Source organism: Patagioenas fasciata, chromosome 20 (assembly GCF_037038585.1).
Source record: "Patagioenas fasciata isolate bPatFas1 chromosome 20, bPatFas1.hap1, whole genome shotgun sequence".
NCBI classification, from domain to species: domain Eukaryota; kingdom Metazoa; phylum Chordata; class Aves; order Columbiformes; family Columbidae; genus Patagioenas; species Patagioenas fasciata.
The window spans coordinates 5,319,865-5,338,851 of record NC_092539.1 but is presented as its reverse complement, the minus strand read 5'-3'; the positions used below and the strand labels follow the sequence as shown (position 1 = coordinate 5,338,851).

Here is an 18,987-nt window from a genome sequence, read left to right as displayed (position 1 = left end):
GAGCCTTGATCTTGGGAAGAGCCTTGAGGTCCAAAACAGTGACAGACCCTCTTCCCCTCCACAGACACACCTCCCAAACACCCAGGCAGGAAAGCAAGTTGAGGTGATTTTTTTATCTTTCAGAATTTGGCAGGATTTCATAGTGATATATGTGTGTGTGTGTCCATGTAGCTGTATGTGCTCGTCACTGAAGCCTAGGTAATTATTTTTTTTTAATTTCTTTCTCTGGCAGCACTTGAAAGTAAGAGCTGGGTCTTTATAGATTGCTCAGGTTGCATGGAGTATGGATTACAGATCATCAGACAGACATGAAAGCAGAAGACACGTTTCTCTGGCACAGCTTTAAAGGGACAATAAGGGGGTAATTGTAGCCTAGGGTGGGCCACCTTCTGCGCCCAGCCTTCACTTGCCTTTGCGGCACTGCAGAGAACTTCACCAGGGAAATGATGGAAAAGCTGGGTGAGGATGTCTCAGGTCAGGACCCGGTTATTTCAAAGGTGATATATGCTCAGGAGGTTAAAGACACCACTTAGGTACATGAATAAAACACTGCCAAATACTCTAAGCTGTAGCACAGGCAGACTGAAGTCTTTTAAAACTTGATTTTTCATGTCTGTTTTCACCCTGAGAGATGGCTGTCAAAGCATCAAAGGAATTCCTGTTTTTAAACTATCTTTTTCTCTCCCTCTTCCCTTTCCTCTCCTCCCCCCTATTTCTCTGTCTCTTTCCTTCCTCCCTTTCCCCTCTCTTTTTCAACAGGACTCCACAGAATGGAGCAAGAATGAGAGGAAAAAGGCAGACAGAAAAGCATGAACTGGAGGCTTGTTGAGTTCCTCTACCTCCTGTTTATATGGGACCATATACTAGTACAGCCCTCCCACCAGGACACAACTGCTACCAACCAACATGTCTCCAAGGAATTTGATTGGCTTATTTCAGACAGGGGGCCTTTCCACCACTCGCGGAGCTACTTATCCTTTGTGGAAAGACATCGTCAAGGATTTACAACCAGATATAAAATATACAGGTATGTTGGTTTACGTTGGATAAGTTGTTAGGTGGTGGGAACTCAGCCAGTTCCTATGGTTCGTGGTCAATTAGGAGATGCATCGTTTCTGTTACACCTGGAAATGCTTCTTTGTTTCTTCATGGTCGTCAGCTGGTAATGCAAATTGCTTCAAAGACTCAGAAGTAATGCTATGATAGTGAAATAAAGGCACAGTGGTATCATGGCAATATGCACAATATAGATCAAGATAAAAAGGCACCAAGAGTCTATGTGTGCTTCCTATGGTTGAGTTCATAGGCAGGTTCATAAGCATGTTTTTCAAATCAATGTGCCTGTGGCCAGACCAGGCCTCTGTACCAAACTCATACAGGTGAAATGCTGATAGCTTAGGGTTCACATGGGCAAGAACAGACATAAAGACGTCAAGACACATGTCAGTAGAGCAGTTCTCACACTGCTGTGCATGAGCCTTAGCTGGGTATTACCTAACACAGACCTCTGCAGATTATCCCCATGTATGAGTCAAACTTGCCCCCAGAACTCTGATCTTGGTTTAAAAGTGTTCCAATTAAAAAACTACAGAGACTAGGCAGAATCTGGATTTTCCTTTGCCTTCTAGGTTTTGAAACCTTTGTTGTTGCCTGTTTCAGGCTTTTCTTGCCAGCTATGATATCCAGAAACACACTTTTCTTTTTTCATTTTAACATGAAAAGCTGGGGTACTCACATGAGTCTCCTATTAAAGCAGCAGGCACTTTGGAGTGAAAGGCAATAAGCTAACAAGTGTCATGAGATTTATGCTAAAGCCCAAAGAGACTGTAAACCTTTCATAGATACATGTGCATTTACATAACTATATATTCCTGTTTTGTTTCAGAAAGACACTTGCAAATACAACTATGCAAACTAGTAGGTAGGAAAGTGCTAGGGAATGGCCAACTGGTTACTGCACAGAGATAATATACCTGATGACGGGGATGGGGGGCACAGGGAAACCACGTGTGCACAGGCGGTGTTCTCCCATGGGCAGAGAGCCAAAAGCACTTGCAGAGTAACAGGGACATGTGAGACATCATCTCTGTGCGGGGAAGAAAAATGAGTTGTGCCTGTCCCGTGGGCTGTAGGGAATGCAGCATCCCCTCCCCTCGCTGCAGCCTGCCGAGCAGGGGCAGGTTAGCATGGGTTGAAGATATTGTCTTGGCTTGTCCTCTTCCTTCAAAACAGCTTGGGGGGAAGACAGCCCCAAAAACTAGAAATTTAGCTGCCGCGCTTCCACTGAGGACGTCTCACTGTCTTTGCTTGCACAGAGAAGCAGAGAAAACATGTTTTTTTCAAAAATGCTGTGTTCCTGGTGATGCATATCCCCAGCTTTCTGCCTGCCTAGCCTGACAGCATCCGCTCTGATCAAGACGGCAAATCTCTGCCCCATGCAATGCCTCTGGCAGTGGCTCTGCCCTTTGCTAAAGAGCTGTTCAGCCCAGAATGCCATCACAGCAGTCTACAGCGGCTGTAGTGGGAGAGAAATGCCTGCAATCGATGTGTTCAGACACATCTAAGAACTGTCACTGCAGGTCAGGCCAGAGATCCATCAAGCCCAGGATCCTGTCTCTGAGAATCATGGAGAAAAGGGTCTGGAAGGACCTTGAGAGGTCATTTAATCTCTGCCTCTTCCCCAAGGCAGACTCAGCCATACCTGTGTCACATCTGACAGAGGTTTGTGGCCAACATCTCCTCAAAGATTTCCCATGACGGAAAAGTCACACCCAGCGCAGGCAGCCTGCGCCACGGCTTTGCTTTCCCCCATTTATAAAGGAGCTAAAATCTTCATTGTATGCGAAGCCTGTGATTTCTAGTTTTATCTGTTAAGGGGTGAGGAATAAATTGCTCTTTGTTTTGTATGAGACTGGTAAGAATTCGAAAGCTTATCTCAGTTCAGGATGCAAAGCAGAAAGGGATCTGTTTTTCTCCTTGTCTGATGGATATTGCCAAAGCACTTACAAATGACACTTCTAGCAGGGGGAGGACAATGTCCTCCTTCTTCCAACATGGGAGAAAATGGGCAGCAGCATTCTGCATGCACAGGAGGTGTGGGGAGGTGTCTGAGAAGGGTCTTATAGATGGTCATAGGGCTGGAGAAGTCACTATTCGCAAAAGAAACTGGAGGTGAGACAGAGCTCTGGTGGAAATAGGTAGAGAGTTCAGAGAGATGTGGGAAGATGGCAAGGACACCTTGGGATGCATCTCAGGGCCAAATACCATGCACTAGGCTGAAGGAGGGAGCTGAGAGCTTGGGGACAATCCAGCCATGTGTGTGTCATGGTTTGAGCCGCTGGGAGCTGAGCATAAGGCAACATACTCTATGGGCCTCACTTTTGCTCCCACCGCAGTCAGCTGAGGAGGAGGGAAAACCTCCTGTGGTCCAGCAGAGCAGATGGAGCCATTAGGTAGGAGCCTGGTTGGATGTTGGAGGGTTTGGTTGTTTTCAATATCTGGCCTTGTTGGCAGAACTGATCTCTTAAAAACTGGGCCCATGCATTTTTTAAGGAGTGTTAAAATCAGTTCAGCAATGGTGAATTAGTGGAATCACAGCCAATTCTAGCAGTTAAAACCTGGGCTCTGAGCGCACACACCCTCCAGAACAGATCATTTTACTGAAACCCACAGGGGTAAAATCTCATTTTTGTGGACTCTTTAAATTGACTTCGAGAATCTGTGAAGCTGTTGGGATTTTGTCAACTGTTTAATTTCAACATAGAAGCCTCTTTCCTCCCAAATGATGTCTCTCAATTGCTCTTTGCACCAGACTAGCCCAAGGGAGGTACATATTCTACATTAAGGATATCATTCTTTTCCGTAGAAAAAGCAGCTGATTTGGAGCATGGGAATTTTCTGTGTAGTCTTCTCTTTCAATGTTCCTTCTCTCCCACACTTTTTTTTTGGTTGGCTGGTTTGTGGTTTTTTGTCCCTCAGTCAGACAGTTCCTTTGGGCACTTGTGATTTTGTTGAATGCGGTTTGACCTGACGACTGCTCCTCTCCTAAGGCCAATAGCAGCAAACCCCAAACCAGCCACAGCGACCAAGGCTTTGGAACAGATGTGAAATCAGGCAAGAGGACCTTACCCATCCCTAATTGAAACACTGTCACCTGTTTAGTGGTGATTTCCCTAGTGTCTTGCTGTGCGGTAGCATGGACACAGCGCATTAGGACCGTGTCGTTTATGTTGAAAACCGTCCGAGATAAAGTCACTGTCAATACTAAACAGCAGTGTAAGGCAAAAAGCAGCGTTTTCTCATTTTTACAGGTGACTTTAAAAAGGAAGTAACCTCAAACTAAAACATGCAACACTCCTCCTTCCATCAGCAGCAAAGAGCTGGTTTTAGTAAGCAAGGCTGTTTTATATGCTGCATAAGCAGAATTGCTGTAGAACGGCATAGCTGCTGATATCTCTTCATGGGATACATGGCTCCAGATATACCGTCATAGCACTGCTGTTACAGTCTCCAAAGGCTCATTCCCTCCTTCTGTGTATTATACTTCAGCAGATTTTAGGCGTCTTTCTTGCAAAACTTGGACCACTGATTTTCCTGGTACCCTCAGTCAAGGTTTGTACCTTGCATACAATATTAGTAGGAAGGCAAGCAAAGGGGAGATGTTTTATATTAAATCATGGACAGTAGGGATAAATACAATTGCATTAAGGAAGCACATTAATCAGCATTGATTCATACTAATAAGGCTGGTTTAGGGGGGGCCTCTGGCAGGAAAATGCTGCTTTGATCATTATCTGTGCACTCTGATGCTAATGCAGATAGGATGGCAGATGCTGAGAGTGGTTTGTGGGATGTCTGAATATTCATTATCACTATCCTTGTTGTTGTTCCTAGTCATGAGAGCCTTGGGTCCTCGGTATGGCACGAAGGCTGGAAAACAGATGAAGCTCAGCTTGGCTTTGGGACTAGGGCATTGCTCAGAACAGAAAACATTCCTGTTACTACAGAACAGTAGTTGACAGCTTCAGTCCACTTCTTTGAAGGATATTGTGGTGGTGTCCTTCTTTCTTCTCCAAGAAACTGAGTATTTAGCTATGAGGCAAAGCAAAAGAAACAGTAGAATGAGATACATTTTGCAAATAGCCAGGCGTAAGTACTGAAATAGAGGCATTTTACTAATGATGCTGCTCAGTTTAAGCAAATTCTAGAAAAATGAATATTTTCTAGAAAAAAAATAAGACACTGTTGTTCAGTGCCAGAGGTGTGACATGGGAGGCAAAGAGGGAAGTGGTGAGATGATCTCGTCCAGCTTGGAAAGAGGGACTCACGGTTAGACTGGCACAGGGGTAACACAGGCAGTATCTTGATTTTTGCCCCAGGAAATGGTGTGGCTGTGGGAAATCTCACTTCTCTGTGCCTCGGTTCCCTCCCTGCCCTCCCGAGAATGGGAGATGGCAGCATTTGTCTGCTCTGTGTTGCTGGGCAGACTTAATTAAATGCTGCAAGACATTTGGACGTAAGGGACGACGGCAATATAAAGTGGATGATCGCACAGGGCTGGAAGGGGAATTCGCGTGTACTAGAAGAAATGTGGATTTTCCGTGTGTGGGAGTTTAATTCCATTTTCTGAAATGGAATTCAGAAAATGAAAGTAAGGACAGAGAGATCTGGCTTTCTGTGTAAGAGAGCAGGGAAACCCTGGAGTATAAAAGGGAGATCTGCTCACCTTGCAACTTTTCCTGCAGTGGGACCATTTAGAGGCTGCTTAATTTCATGAGACCTGCAAATACAGAATACTTCTGAGACCTCTGCCAAGCCTGGTTAAAATGCACCAACAGATTCAAAACTTAGTGGGGGATGTGACAGCAAACCAGCCGGTCCCGGTTCCATCCCTTCGCCTGCAGAGTGACAGGACAAAACAGATTGTTCATGTATCCTTGTTACTGTAAGGTCTCTGGACATGTAAAAAGGAAAAACAGCTCCTGAGACAGGAAAGGTTATGAGTAACTGGCTGCACAAGCTGGCTATAAATTGATTGGGATGGTGCCTGGGGCGAAAAGAAACAAACAAACAAACAAACAAACAAACAAACCTGATATTTATTTTTCTTTCCCTGAGAAAAATTGGTTCATCAGGAGGGTGGTGCAGGTCTGGGACAGCTGAATGAAAAGGTGAGGGGTATCTCCATCCTTGGTGGTTTTCAAGGCTTGGCTGGGCAAAGCCAGAGCTGATGTGCTCAAGAGCTGGTGCTGGTTCCGCTTCAAGCAGGAGGTTGGATTAGGGACCCCCAGGGTCCCATCTAACCAACATTTCTGAGATTTCCCTGTTTCTCTGATTCAGAGTGGACAGTAAACTGGGTGCTCGTAAAGGGATTTGCACTACTGAATGCATTTGGTCACACTAGAGGTTTTTATTTAGTCCTAGAAAACCCACAAATCTAAGTTGCTATGTGCTCTCTAAATGTGTCATTCCCTTGGCAAAGAGGAAGAGAATTACCATGAAGCGAGGATCTTTGCTGTGTGCGTAGCACAGGCTACAATTGACTTAGAAATGCATATACTGTTCCGCTGCTTAAATTTTCCCTTAGTGGAAAAAAAATAAAAAGGCAGACAAAAAATTGGCCTCACAAAACTGCCTCACAAAACTTTCAAAGTTCTATCACACCACAAATTAAAAACAACGAGCCAGATTCTCTGTGACATAAATATGAGAAGCCGTTGTGTTCAAGGAAAATTCACCAATTTATTGTCTGGAGAATCTCTTCTAGCATATACAGCATCGCCCCAGCACCTGCATCCACAGCACAGAATCCCAGAATGTCAGGGATTGGAAGGGACCTGGGAAGCTCATCCAGTGCAATCCCCCCATGGAGCAGGAACACCCAGCTGAGGTTCCACAGGAAGGTGTCCAGGCGGGTTTGAATGTCTGCAGAGAAGGAGACTCCACAACCTCCCTGGGCAGCCTGGGCCAGGCTCTGACACCCTCACCGTGAAGAAGTTTCTTCTCAAATTTAAGTGGAACCTCTTGTGTTCCAGTTTGTACCCATTACCCCTTGTCCTATCACTGGTTGTCACCGAGAAGAGCCTGGCTCCATCCTCCTGACACTCACCCTTTAGATATCTGTAAGCACCATGGTTTATAGGGCTGCTTGCCCTGTCTGTCTGTCTGTCTGGGAGCATTATGACCTTTTATTATTTCAAAGCGAAAGCAGAATGCAAATCCTGCATTCAGGCACAGCACTTGGACAATCGGGCCGGTGAATGTGAGGCTTTTTTGATTGTTATTAGCAGCTTCTACTATGGAAGTTTTGCCTTTCCTCACCAGACCTCCCAGGCAGGTTTTCTGCAAACCTGTGATTTCCACAGCTGAAGAGCTGATCCAGCAGAAAAGTAATCTTGCAAGAAAAAAAGAAAAAATTGATTTAATTTTCAACTAGATCACTTTTCTGGTCTGATCCATTTTGTGCTCAGGTGACAGTAAAGGGACAGGACTCTGGATGGAGTTGGGGATGAAGGGGATGGCGATGCTGCTGTTTTCAGCAGCACCGTGGATTAAAATTGTATTAAAATGGCTGTGAAAATGCAAAATGCACGCCAAGTTTTGGCAGAGACAAGATCTATTAGAGCTCCTTCTACCATTTTTTCAGTCCATTCTTCTCCCACCTCTCCACTCCTCATTGACTCCTTTTGCTGTCTGCCTGTTGCATTGAATTTAATCTACTGGTCACTAGAGCTCTACAAATAACTGATTTTGTGGTTCACTGGTTGCACGGAAGAAAAATAACATTAAAAATGGGCTGATCTAAAATGGATGTTTGTTCAACTTTTCAGTAAAATGAAAAAAGCAAAACATTTCATTTTAGGCTCAGTGAAAGGTTAAAGCTTTGCTGTTTGTTTTTGTTTTATTAATCCAGTGAAAAGTGGGGGGTTTTTGCAATTTTTAAGGCATAGAAGTTCATCTTAAATCACAAAGTCAACCAATGCCACTCAGAAAAATGTCAAAAGGGAAACATTTTGATTTTGAGTGTATTTTGTTTAGCTGTTTGCACTTCAGCTTCCTCATTCAATTTAAGTTGAATTTGCAAGTAGTTTTCATGTCCTTAGGAAGGGTTACAAAACAAACAAACAAAACTTGCTGTCCTTATTGTTCACTCTGAGAGCCTGAAATCTCAAAATTCCCCAGGGCTGAGCTTTGACTTTTCCCTTGGGTTCAACTTTTAGCATTTTAGGATTCAAAAAAATAAGATTTCCCCAGCACCGCTGGGCAAGGGAGGCAGAACCAAGGGGAACAGCGGGATCACAGCTTTGCTTGTTCAAAACCCAGGTGGATGCTGAGACCTGGGTGCTACTGGCTGAGACAAGCTGTACAGCATGGGCACAGTCAGTTTCTCTCTCACACACATCCCAGTAGGTTTTCAGTCCTCTTCCAGTTGTTTGGATGCCTGGAGCATCCAAAAATGCGCCGCGAAGGTTCTTCTCAAGCAGCTTTACAGTGATGCTTTGCACCGGTACAAATTGATAGGCACTGTTAGGCTTTTTAATCTTTGCTTTGGCTTTTTTAGTTATGCTGAAGTTCTGCTGACAAGGTTTTCCTATTAGGTTTTTATGCTGTCTGTTTAAAGGGGACATCAACTTTAATGTTTTCCAGTCGTAGGCAAGGCTGTTTTAGGAGAGGCACCGCAGCAATTGAAGGACAGAGGGAGCAGAGATGAAAGGAGGCTCTTGCCTCTGTGTGGAATGAGCAATGGAAATCCGCACAGCATTGCATGGCAAAAAATACAAAATCTCCATAGTTTGCATTATGCATGTAAACGAGTGATGTACATTGGTTTGTAATCAGTAAATGCCTTGTAAATAAGTGTGTGTAAACCAAAAATTTAAATCTATTTCCACAGTGCATGTAAACAATGAAGACTTCTAGTGTTCTCTTCAATGTAAATGTTAATCTAAAAACGACATTACTACAAGTTTATGCAACTTTACAAGAGACCCACAATTTGCATTCCTGTCTCACCAGCTCTAACACAGCAGCTTGGCAAACACGAGATGGGCACAAACCAGCCAATTCCATCACGCAGCCTCTCCTTTAGCCACAACCTTCATTCTTCATGCAGCTCAGGGACCAGTGTCGTTACATTCCCTGCATAATGCGTCCCTGCGTACGGGAAACTTTTAATATATTTGCATAAGCAAAATAAAGGCAGGAGTGGGGGATGGCAGGGAATGGCTCTGGCTGAACTGGATGTGCTTAGTCCTGGCAGTGCTGGGCTGAGCTTGGCCCGCGTCAGGGCTGGAGGAGCAGCTGCTGCAGCCGCCTTTGGATTCAGGTGGCGAAGGCTTGGAACATCGCTGGCAGCTGCAGGGTTTGACAGAAAGACACACCTCTCCTCTTTGATATTCTTGAGAAGAGAGGGCAAACGGAAGGATGAATGGCACCAGCCTTTGATATGCTCAGAGCTGCTGAGATCTGGGAACAGAACATCTGGCCAAGCTTTGGGGAAGGGCAAACCCTCCTCTCAAAGTAGGGAGTGGTGCAGAAGCAACGCAGATGATGAGTTCACATTCTGTAGTTCGGACAGCCTGGTTCCTCTGGAGAGAAGCGTGCACATGAGCTGGATTTCCAGAAAGACGTATTGCTAACTGGCTGCCCTGCCTGCTGACCCGGGTAAGCTCCGTGCTGGGTCAGCTGAGCGTTAGCACAATTCTGCAGAGTTGCACGCTCAAACACAAAAATTCCCTTTCTCAATCCAGACTGAAACATTTTAGCCATCCTCCCAATGAATCCCAAAAGCAGCACAGACAAATATGTTGAATCACTGAACCTTTCCAAAGAGATCTGCGTCCTGCTGCGTAGGAAGGAGCTGTTTCCACAGTCCCCTCTCAGACCCTGCTTGGTGGGGGGATCTTTTCCCCTTTGCATGAAAAGCAGGGGAATTTGCCCAGCAAGCCTCCCAAGGCTGCTCCCAGCCTGCTGCGACAGCAATGATTCTGCACATTCATCTCGGCTTTCTTCAGACCAGCACACTATGTATGGTCCAGTGGCTTGAGGGTATATTTTAAAGGCTAACAAGCCAAGGAGAAGGCTTCACTCTTTTTGTTGAGCAGATTATTAATTCTGCTTTTAAATCAGGCATGTTTATTCCAGCAGAGAAGCTGTTACATTTAAAAAAAAAAAAAAAGGAGTCATCCTGTTAGATGCATGGAATAATTCTGTTCTGGCACCAGTAGCACTGGGAGATGGAATGACTGTATCTATTATAGGGGTTTCTCTATTTCTGGATCCTTCTAATGTTTCCCTTGGGTTCCAAAAGTTGGTTGGTTTGTTTGTTTTTCCATTCTTTTTTGCTGATTGCCACCTACCAGCCTCTCTAAATGGAACAAGATGAGTCCCACCAGGGCAGCTGGAGCCACCCAGGGATCAGCTTTGCCTGCAGTGGAGAGGGAGAAGGGTTTGGGTCAGTCCTTTGTGCCAGGATCCTCCTCTCCAGGCCGTATGAAATCAAATATATCTGTGCAGAGCCAGCGGTTCCTCTGTGTGCCGCAAACCACGTGTGCCCAGTGAAGGAGCTGACACAGCACACGGGCAGCTCGGTGCTGCCTCGGTTTCCTGTACAGAGAACTCTGGGCAGGGGGTACCTGTGCCTGGGGAAGGGGGTTGGAGCAGTATTTAGGCTGCCAGGTCTGTGCACTTGGGATAGTGTTTGCTGGTGACCAAGCCTGGAATATGTGTGCCTCGGGTGATCAGACCCAATTTCACATTCCTCCAGTGACCACGGAGGGCTTACGGGAAGCTCCAATGAGGTTCCCTTCAGCAGGGAGTCTTTTTTGCTGGTTAAATATATCCCATCAGGTGAGAAAGACTGAAATGGGTGGAAGGAGAGGGGCAGAGGTGTAGCTGCAGGTCACAGTGGTATTTGCATCCACCACGTGGTCTGGGCTGGAGGCAGATGCTGCCTCCTGCTCCTCCCTGCCAGGCTCCTTGCAGCTGCCTCTCCAACCTCTGTGTTCCAGCAGGACGGAGATCCTCCCCATCGCCCCCATACTCTGCAGTGTGGGAAAGCCTCAAAGCTGCTCCATCCCCTGCCCCGAAAGGCAAACCTCGAGGTCTGACACCGGCAGCTGTGAGCTGGGCTGGAGCGGAGGGACGGGATTCTCTAAACTCTCTGCTATGCTGCTAAATCAAAGTCCCGCTGACAACACAGAGCACTAAATGCCTGCCTGGGGCTCTGCTCCTACAGTCATGTGATGACATCAGAATTTAAGCTTTAATTAAGAAATGAGTGCGGGGAGGGAAGGAAGAGTCTCTAGCCCTTATGACTGCAAAAGAAAGCTTGGAAACATGACCCGAGTTCAACCAGCGTCTGCTTTAATGTGCAGACGGCTCCCAGCAGAGGGGTGAGCAGCCAGAAGAAGCCATTACATCAAATTCCCAATCAGGTCAGGCCTGCTTGTGCTTCTGCTTGCAATAGAAGCTTACTCGGAGAAAGGGGAGTTTCCCTAAAAGTTGTGCTATGGTAGAACTCCATCAACATGCACTCCCTTGCTGTACGTGGCTCTCATGTAGCCTTGCAGGGCCAAATTCTTTACTAACACAGCCTCTACTTGTGCACAGATGCGGTCTAGGGGTGGCAAAGCCAGCAAACTGCCACTGTGTTGCTGCAGGCTGAATTGTGCCAGTTGGGACTGGAGGCTCAAATATGCCTGATATTGCAACAACCGCTCATTCCCATGAATGATTATCACAAAAAAACAGTGGAAGAGCTGTTCTTCTATAAGTTACAGCTGGGACCTGTCTATGCATTCTTATTGATGTAGTGATAGCTCTTACAGGTATCCTGACACTGACCCCTCTGCTGATGTGGCTGGAGACCTTGTTATTCCTGCAACAAAAGTGCCTTTTGCAAGTGGAAACAAAGGTTTCATGGGCTGGTAGCGACTGGCAGGACTCCTGGAGCATAGGCTGGGTCTAAACACTGATTTTGGGAGCTGACTATTGCAGAGGGAGGACTCAACGGGTTCAGCTTGGATGAGGTTGCAAAGACTGATGAGCGGGGGACACTGCCTCCTCACAACTATCTGGAGGTTGAAGAAAGGATGAGGTGAAACGGAGCATTATGTCAGGAGAGCAAAGGTTTCGTTGTCCATGCGTCTGTATCCAACCTCACTTTGCGTTTCCTCCCTCTCATACTTGCTCTTTCCCTCTCAGCAAAGGAAAACCTGTCTATTTAGTATTCAGCATTAAATATTTCAGTGTTAGCTTCCAGCTCGAGCAAAAAACCAGAAAGAACATTACTTTTTACTCGCCTCCAAACGTCTGGGGCTGTCCCTGGGGAATGCAGGCGCGCAGCCTGGCTAACGCTCATCAGAGAGCTTGGTACACAGGGAGAACCGCGTGTTGCGTGGTTAAGAGCAAACAGGAGAGACAGGAATAAGAAAAGAAGGTTGTTAGCCCCATCTCTGGTTAAGACTAAATGAATAGTCCCCATCAGACTAAAATGTTCTCTCTTTATTTTGTCTTTCTTCCCCCTGTTTTCCTCCCTTCGCCTCCCGTTCATGGGCAGACTGGGGAAGTCTCAGATTCCCCCACTCCCACCCATAACAGGCTCCCGACTGTTTCTTGGGAATATTTGATATTTGAAATCTGTGCGGTACCGATTCAGCAGCCGAGTGTTGCCGAGTCACATGACGAGCTGTATCTCAAGACTATTTAATGTCTCTTCAAAGCCCACACTTTCAGAGTCCTGTGATTATGTAAGAGTCTCAACTCAATTTTTAAAGTAAGTTTACGGCCCTCATAATTGCAGAGGAAAACTTGATAATATGACTCCTACATACTCAGAAAGCAGAAGGCAAAAAAGAAGCGGAAAAAAAAACCCTGAAGTTTATCAGATTTTAGAAGTCTCATGAATTTTAAAACCAATCTCTTAATTCTTTTTTGGAGCCTGACTCATGATTTTCAAACAGTTAGCAATATGGCTGTAGGGATTGTAAGGCTGGTTTGTTATCTTATTAGATAACTTACATAAAATATCCAAACCCTTGGAGACTCAGAGATTGAGTATTGCACTTCAGTACACAGTTGGAGAGAACAGTGTCTTTTCTTCTGTATAGATGCTGAGGATTTCCTCTTAATCCAGGTCTCGAGTCACCACTGCGGCATAAATATTTCCCAAAATTATATTAGTGCTAATCATATGAATGAGAATAGCCGTAATATTGATCTTCATAATACTTAGGTTATTAAATTTCAGTTTGAAGGTAGGTTTGTGGGGCAATTCATAATAGTAAATCTCGTCAGCATGCATAAGCAGGGAAAGCAAGCCACAGAGAAACAGCATTGCAAACCCAGAGAGAAATGCATTCTAGATTCTTCCATCATAACACAAGATTGCTTACTGAACAAGCACATGTGAATAAGTTAGCAATGCCAGAACTGATGTTTTGCTAATCATTTGATAATCTGGGGTGAACTTAATTGATCTTAAAGGGGAGAAAAGCCTTTGGATGTTGAAACAACTTCTTCCAGTGTTTCTATGAGGTGTACTCACCACCCAGGGGCACTTTATTCCTGGAATATTTGCACACATACAAAGACAGGGATGCTGGTGTGATAAGATGAAGGGGGATTGCCACTGTTACCATTAAATACCTAAAGGAGACCTACAAGAAACCTGGAGAGGGACATTTTACAAGAGCATGTAGCAATGGAACAAGGTGTAATCACTTTAAACTGAAAGAGGGGAGATTTATATTGGATATAAGGAAGAAATCCTTCACTGTGGAGGTGGTGAGGTTCTGGAACAGGCTGTCCAGAGAAGCTGTGGATGCCCCATCCCTGTAAGTGTTCAAGGACAGGATGGACGGGGCTTTAACAACCTGGTCTAGTGGAAGGTGTCCCTGCCCATGGCAGGATGCTGAAACTAGATGATGTTTATGGTCCCTTCCAACCCAAACCATTCTATGATTCTAAGTGGTGGGCTTGCCTTCCACATACATGTTTATTGAGGTTGTCCACGTTCAGTTTAAGCATCATACTTGCTGAAGCAGTACAAAGCAGCAGAACATCCTGTGCTCGTACCTGGTCACAGAGCCCCACACGTGCCTCTGTGCAGACAAGAGCATTGATGTCGGAGGTGCACGCAGATATTGGGGAGACTGAAACATCTTATATAGCAGATTAAAGGAAATCTGAGGATGCTGTCCTGTGAAATGGCTCTATAAAAGGGGACAAAAAAAAGTCCTACCAGCTCTTTTAACATGGAAAGGAGGAACCAAGAGTGTGGAAGAGGCTGAATGCTGCGATATAATAACATTACAGGATAATTGCAAACTGTATTTGGACTTCATTTTCTTCTGCAGAAGAGTCATAAAAATAAGTTTATTGTTTTCGCTCCTAGGGACTAAGATATTTGCATCATGTCTTTTAAAAAAAGACACTGCTTTCTCTCCCTACTTGAACATATGAATTCCACCGGTGATTGTCTCCTGTACAATTGTGGGTGAGCATCCAAAGATAAAGATTTTATACAAACAGCCGCTCTCTGCTAGCGGAACAGAAGTAGCTCAGCTCTCTGTCAGTGTCTTACAAGCGTTTGTAACACTGGGTGGGGGGAATTTTCACTCGTAGTGTTGGGGACTGTGCACTGGAAGGCAAGCAGATCTGGGGTAGTTCTACAAGGATGATGGCAGGCAAATGACAAGATGGCAAAGTCTCAAATAGTCTCAGTGAGGTAGAAAAATGTTTTCTCCAGCGTAAGGTTTTGCCAAAATGCTTTATTTTGTTAGTAGTATAGTGGTTTAGGCTGATGAATTGGATTCAACATATTTTTGAAGTCCTGGCCTCTCTGGTCCTTATTGACTATGGTGAAAGAGAGAGATCTAAGAAATGAGCTATTTTGACAAAATTTTGTCTAGTGAAAACATTACAAGCTGTTCCAGATTCTTCCAGCGTGGAACAAAGCCAGATTCTGCGGCCCTGAAAGTAGCTACAAAAAGTAATAATCTCCTAGACAGCTCCAGCCGCAACTGAAGTCAGAGCTCTCCCAAATGTGAGCGATTTAAGCTTTGTCTGGAGACACAAAACTGAAGCCCTTACCAATTACAGATGAGTTATCATCAGGTGCCACAGGGACAGTGCAAAGGGACTGAGTAGTAAAGGATTAGCCAGTGCACACAGAAATATTGAGCAACTCACTACTACCTCCTATTGTGCTCATGCCAGTGGAAATCCTTCTTAGAGCGGCATATTTTATTCAATTTTTAAGAGCTCTCAATTTTTCATTTAGGAAAGGAAGTTGGAGCAGCGTCCAATCCGTAATCAATCAGTCCGCCTTTGCAGAGAAGCTCTGAGGAAGCGCTCTTGCTCTTTGGTCCTTTATCTTCTCTGTGAACTCACAGAAATTGTATTTCTGAATGGGATTAAGAGCGAGGGAGATGCAGAACTACAGCCAGGGCAATCCTCAACTAAATCTTATAGACTCGCCTTGTAGTAACTAGCCATACCAAAATTATCACCAACCACATCACTTCTGTCTCCAATTGGAAGCAGCAGATGATGTTTCAGATAAGCTTAGAAAGACTTAAAAAGGTATTTAAGCACTTTGTGTGGGTACTTAACTGCCTAAGTGCCAAATTCCTGTAGATTTTAGTGGGCATTGTAAAATCAGGAGGTTTTGGACAGGATCTGCCACAGTCTTAAATGAGGCTGTCCATACGTAAGCCATGGATTTATTGCTCCTGGTAATAAATCACTAGAAATACACAATGATAAAAGGAGGAGTAACAGACAGAGCTCGTTCAGGGATCTCAAAGCTCTTTGCAGCCATTATTTAGGGTTCCTTATGATAGCTGAGGAAAAGGTTGGGATTTGTTTGGTTGGTTTTTTCAAATGAATAAATTAATCGTTAGTAAAATACTATACAGTTCATCAAATATATTATTCAGTAGCTATTTGTCAAAATAACAGCGCCATCATATATTATCAGAACTAAACATTTATAATGTGTGTATATCTAGTCATCGGATGATTTATTCGGGCTTTCGTGGAATGAGTTAGTTATTGACCAGTTTAAATCACTGCTCCCTTGGGAGGCAGAGACGTATTAGGTTGTGAGCTCTTGGTGAACTCGCACCATCTTTTTTGCTGCATTGTTGTTCAGCACCTGGCACCACAAGCAGGGTCCTGTGTCTGGGTTCCTTTTTGAAACCACCTCAATAATAATAGTTATAATTCTGTCCATCTATAGCCGGGGCCAGGTCTGTCTCAGGCAGGAAAATTCAACCACTGATTCAAAATCAAACTATGATGAGTTCTCCATGTTCTTGTCGGATCATTGCCCGAACCCAACACCAAGCTCCTGGCCCATTCTTAGATATCTCAATCGTTCAGTGTCTCTCCACGTGCTGGTTGCAGGAAAAGCGGGTTTATAATTCCCAGCTCGCTGCTCCGGGTGGTAGATCACACAATTTCAGTAACACTGGGAAAGAACAGAGGAGTCCTTCACCAAGTCCCTCCCAGCTCTCTCTCCCATGGCAGCAATCTGGCCTCCTTCCAATAGTGCCTCAGCAGAGCGAAGCTACGTGACTGACACTCACTGTCCCCTTGTCATCCGTGACCAGCATCCCAGAAGGCTGCAGCTCCTTCCACGCCTTTATTGGTGTCAAACATCCCAGCCTCTCCCCTGGGTTTTATTAGAGAAGCTGATGCCAAATCACTCAGCTTCCTCCTACTCGATAAAAAATGTTTATAACCCAGTAAATTCTAACATATCAGTGGCTTGTTATGGAGGAAAAAGGTCACCGGGAGAGAAAGACACACACACAAAAAAAAGAGTGCCCTTCCATTGGAAATTCTGGCTGGGTATATACAAAGGAGTCAGCACCAGGAAAATATCTTTTGATATGATAAAGTCTCATAATAGAAAATGTTGCTGCAATACAGGCCTCGTTTCTTCAGATAAATATTTAATATAGATCACTAAAGATTAATCGAGTACAGAAAAGAGTCTCTCCTATGGTTGGTGTAACGAAAACATCTTCTCGTTAATTTATTATGGAGCCTGAAATGAGAAAAATCCTATAGAGAGACATGCAGGGTACGGTTTCCATAGAGAAGCAGCGCACCACACCAGAATTTATTTAGTGTGTGGGCAGAGGCCTTCCCAGAACCAGCTGCAGCGTGGCATTTGCGTGATAAAAAATGCCAATGTAGGAAGAAGCCTCACAGACTCATCGTGTTTGGCTGGTCTGACTCTTGCAGATCCCAGGGTTTCCAGAAATAGTGAGACCGTAGGACCTGCGAGCTCTTGAGAGTGTTCTCCACTCTGGATGAAGACTATATGATGACATGTGAAACATCCCAAGATGTTTCTCCAGGAAAGGACATTTGGTCCTTTTGCCGTAAGGTGATACCCTGAGCTCACTGCGAGGAGAGAAGCCCTCAGTCTGATCCTGAAGGCTGTTTCTTTTAGCCAGAAGTCCCTGTAAGATCTCCTTGACAGCTCTTCCAAGGCACTGTGGCCATTTCACACTATGCCCCTGATTGTATTGGGCAACAGAGAGTTCAGGGCGCTGGGTGAGATTTCCATCTCCCACGATGCTGGGATGTGTTTAATCAGCTCCATTGTGATGGGTAAATGACAGGATCCCTCTGCTTTCTATACCACCAACCACAGAAACCATCTTCTCAACCATTTTGCAGCATTAAATAGGACAGTTGCAGAGGATAAATCATAAATAGCAGCAGAGACAGTATGAGGGAGAAAATGAGAGAGTCACGGGCAAGGGAGGAGAGAAAAAAAGATATCATTTCAGCCAAGACTGAAATGGAACAGTGTTGATGAGATGGAGAGATAGATGAAGGCTGTTCCAGATGGCCAGCCCCACTGATTTGAAGCCTCTTGCACTACCAGCATCTACAACATGTGGATGAAGTGGGACCACTTGCTGTTAGATGAACAGTGGAAGTGGGTGGAAGAATCCAGCAGATCTGTCTGTGCTCAGCGATGGGGAAAACAGAGGAGCCCCCTCCTGAAATGCATGTTTTAAAACCCAGAAACAACACTGGAGAGAGGGAGGCTGTAACGTTTTTCCACCTCTCCAACAAGCCTTGTCTAGTTGCTTCTCTAGAGGTGATTGTTTTCGTGCTTGACCTTTTCCTGTGGACACCTTTCCTGGTTTGGGACTGTTTGTGTGAAGCAGTTGATGAAACACTAATCCATGTGTTTAGCTCTACCCAGGAGAGAGGCCAAGGGGAGAAAGGTTGAATGTCACCAGTTAGACCCTGGTCATGCTGCCCTGTGCATTGCTGGGAGGCATTCAGGAGATGCAGCTAGGAGAAAGGTGGGAAAAGCACAGGTAGAAAAGGGTTTGCTTTATTTTTGTGGCATACACAATGCAGAGCGTCTCTTCTTGTGCTGCCATGCTTAGCCGATCTCACTGGCCACCAGTTTTTGTGGCTCACATCGATAATGGTGGAAGGACAGAAAGGCTTTAGCATCTGGTATTGCAACCCAAGGAACACAGGATTAAAAGGATCCTCCAGGGTCACAGATTCTGCCAGGCACAGCGTTTTGCCATTTGAAGAATTACAGTACGGGTGGTCTCTTTGCAGACTGCATCTCCCAGGCCTTGGCTGCTCCCAGAACCCAAGTAAAAACAGAAAACCTTAATAATAATTCTCTCTAGTTCTACCACAGGCTGTTGGGCTTGGTACAGGTGTGACTGGATGGCAAGCTCTAGCCTGGGGCTATCTGGGGGAAAGACTAACAGATTTTTAATAGCAACAGTGACTGTTGCAGTCATCTAATATAAAACTAAGCTGTGTTTAGAGCATTTATTTGTGGCGTGTGGCACAGATGTGGTCAGGAGAATTGCAACAGCTAAACTACCCCCAGGATAACCTGGGGGCTAGTCAAGGGGCTTCTATTTTCATCTCTGCCAACACGGTGACTGCACTGCAGCTTGGCCCCTGTCACCTTGGCAGGGCGTT

General features: G+C 45.1%; 1 protein-coding gene across 1 annotated transcript in view; it reads left to right on the top strand.

Annotated features, from left to right (window-relative positions):
• The window catches only part of BRINP1 (BMP/retinoic acid inducible neural specific 1), an 88,451-nt gene that overhangs the window by 26,523 nt on the left and 42,941 nt on the right, over positions 1-18,987 (top strand). Inside the window, exon 2 of the mRNA XM_065854066.2 lies at positions 760-1,027. Coding sequence (XP_065710138.1) covers positions 810-1,027 — 218 coding nt within the window. The 5' untranslated portion in view covers positions 760-809. The remainder of the gene's footprint in view (positions 1-759; positions 1,028-18,987) is intronic.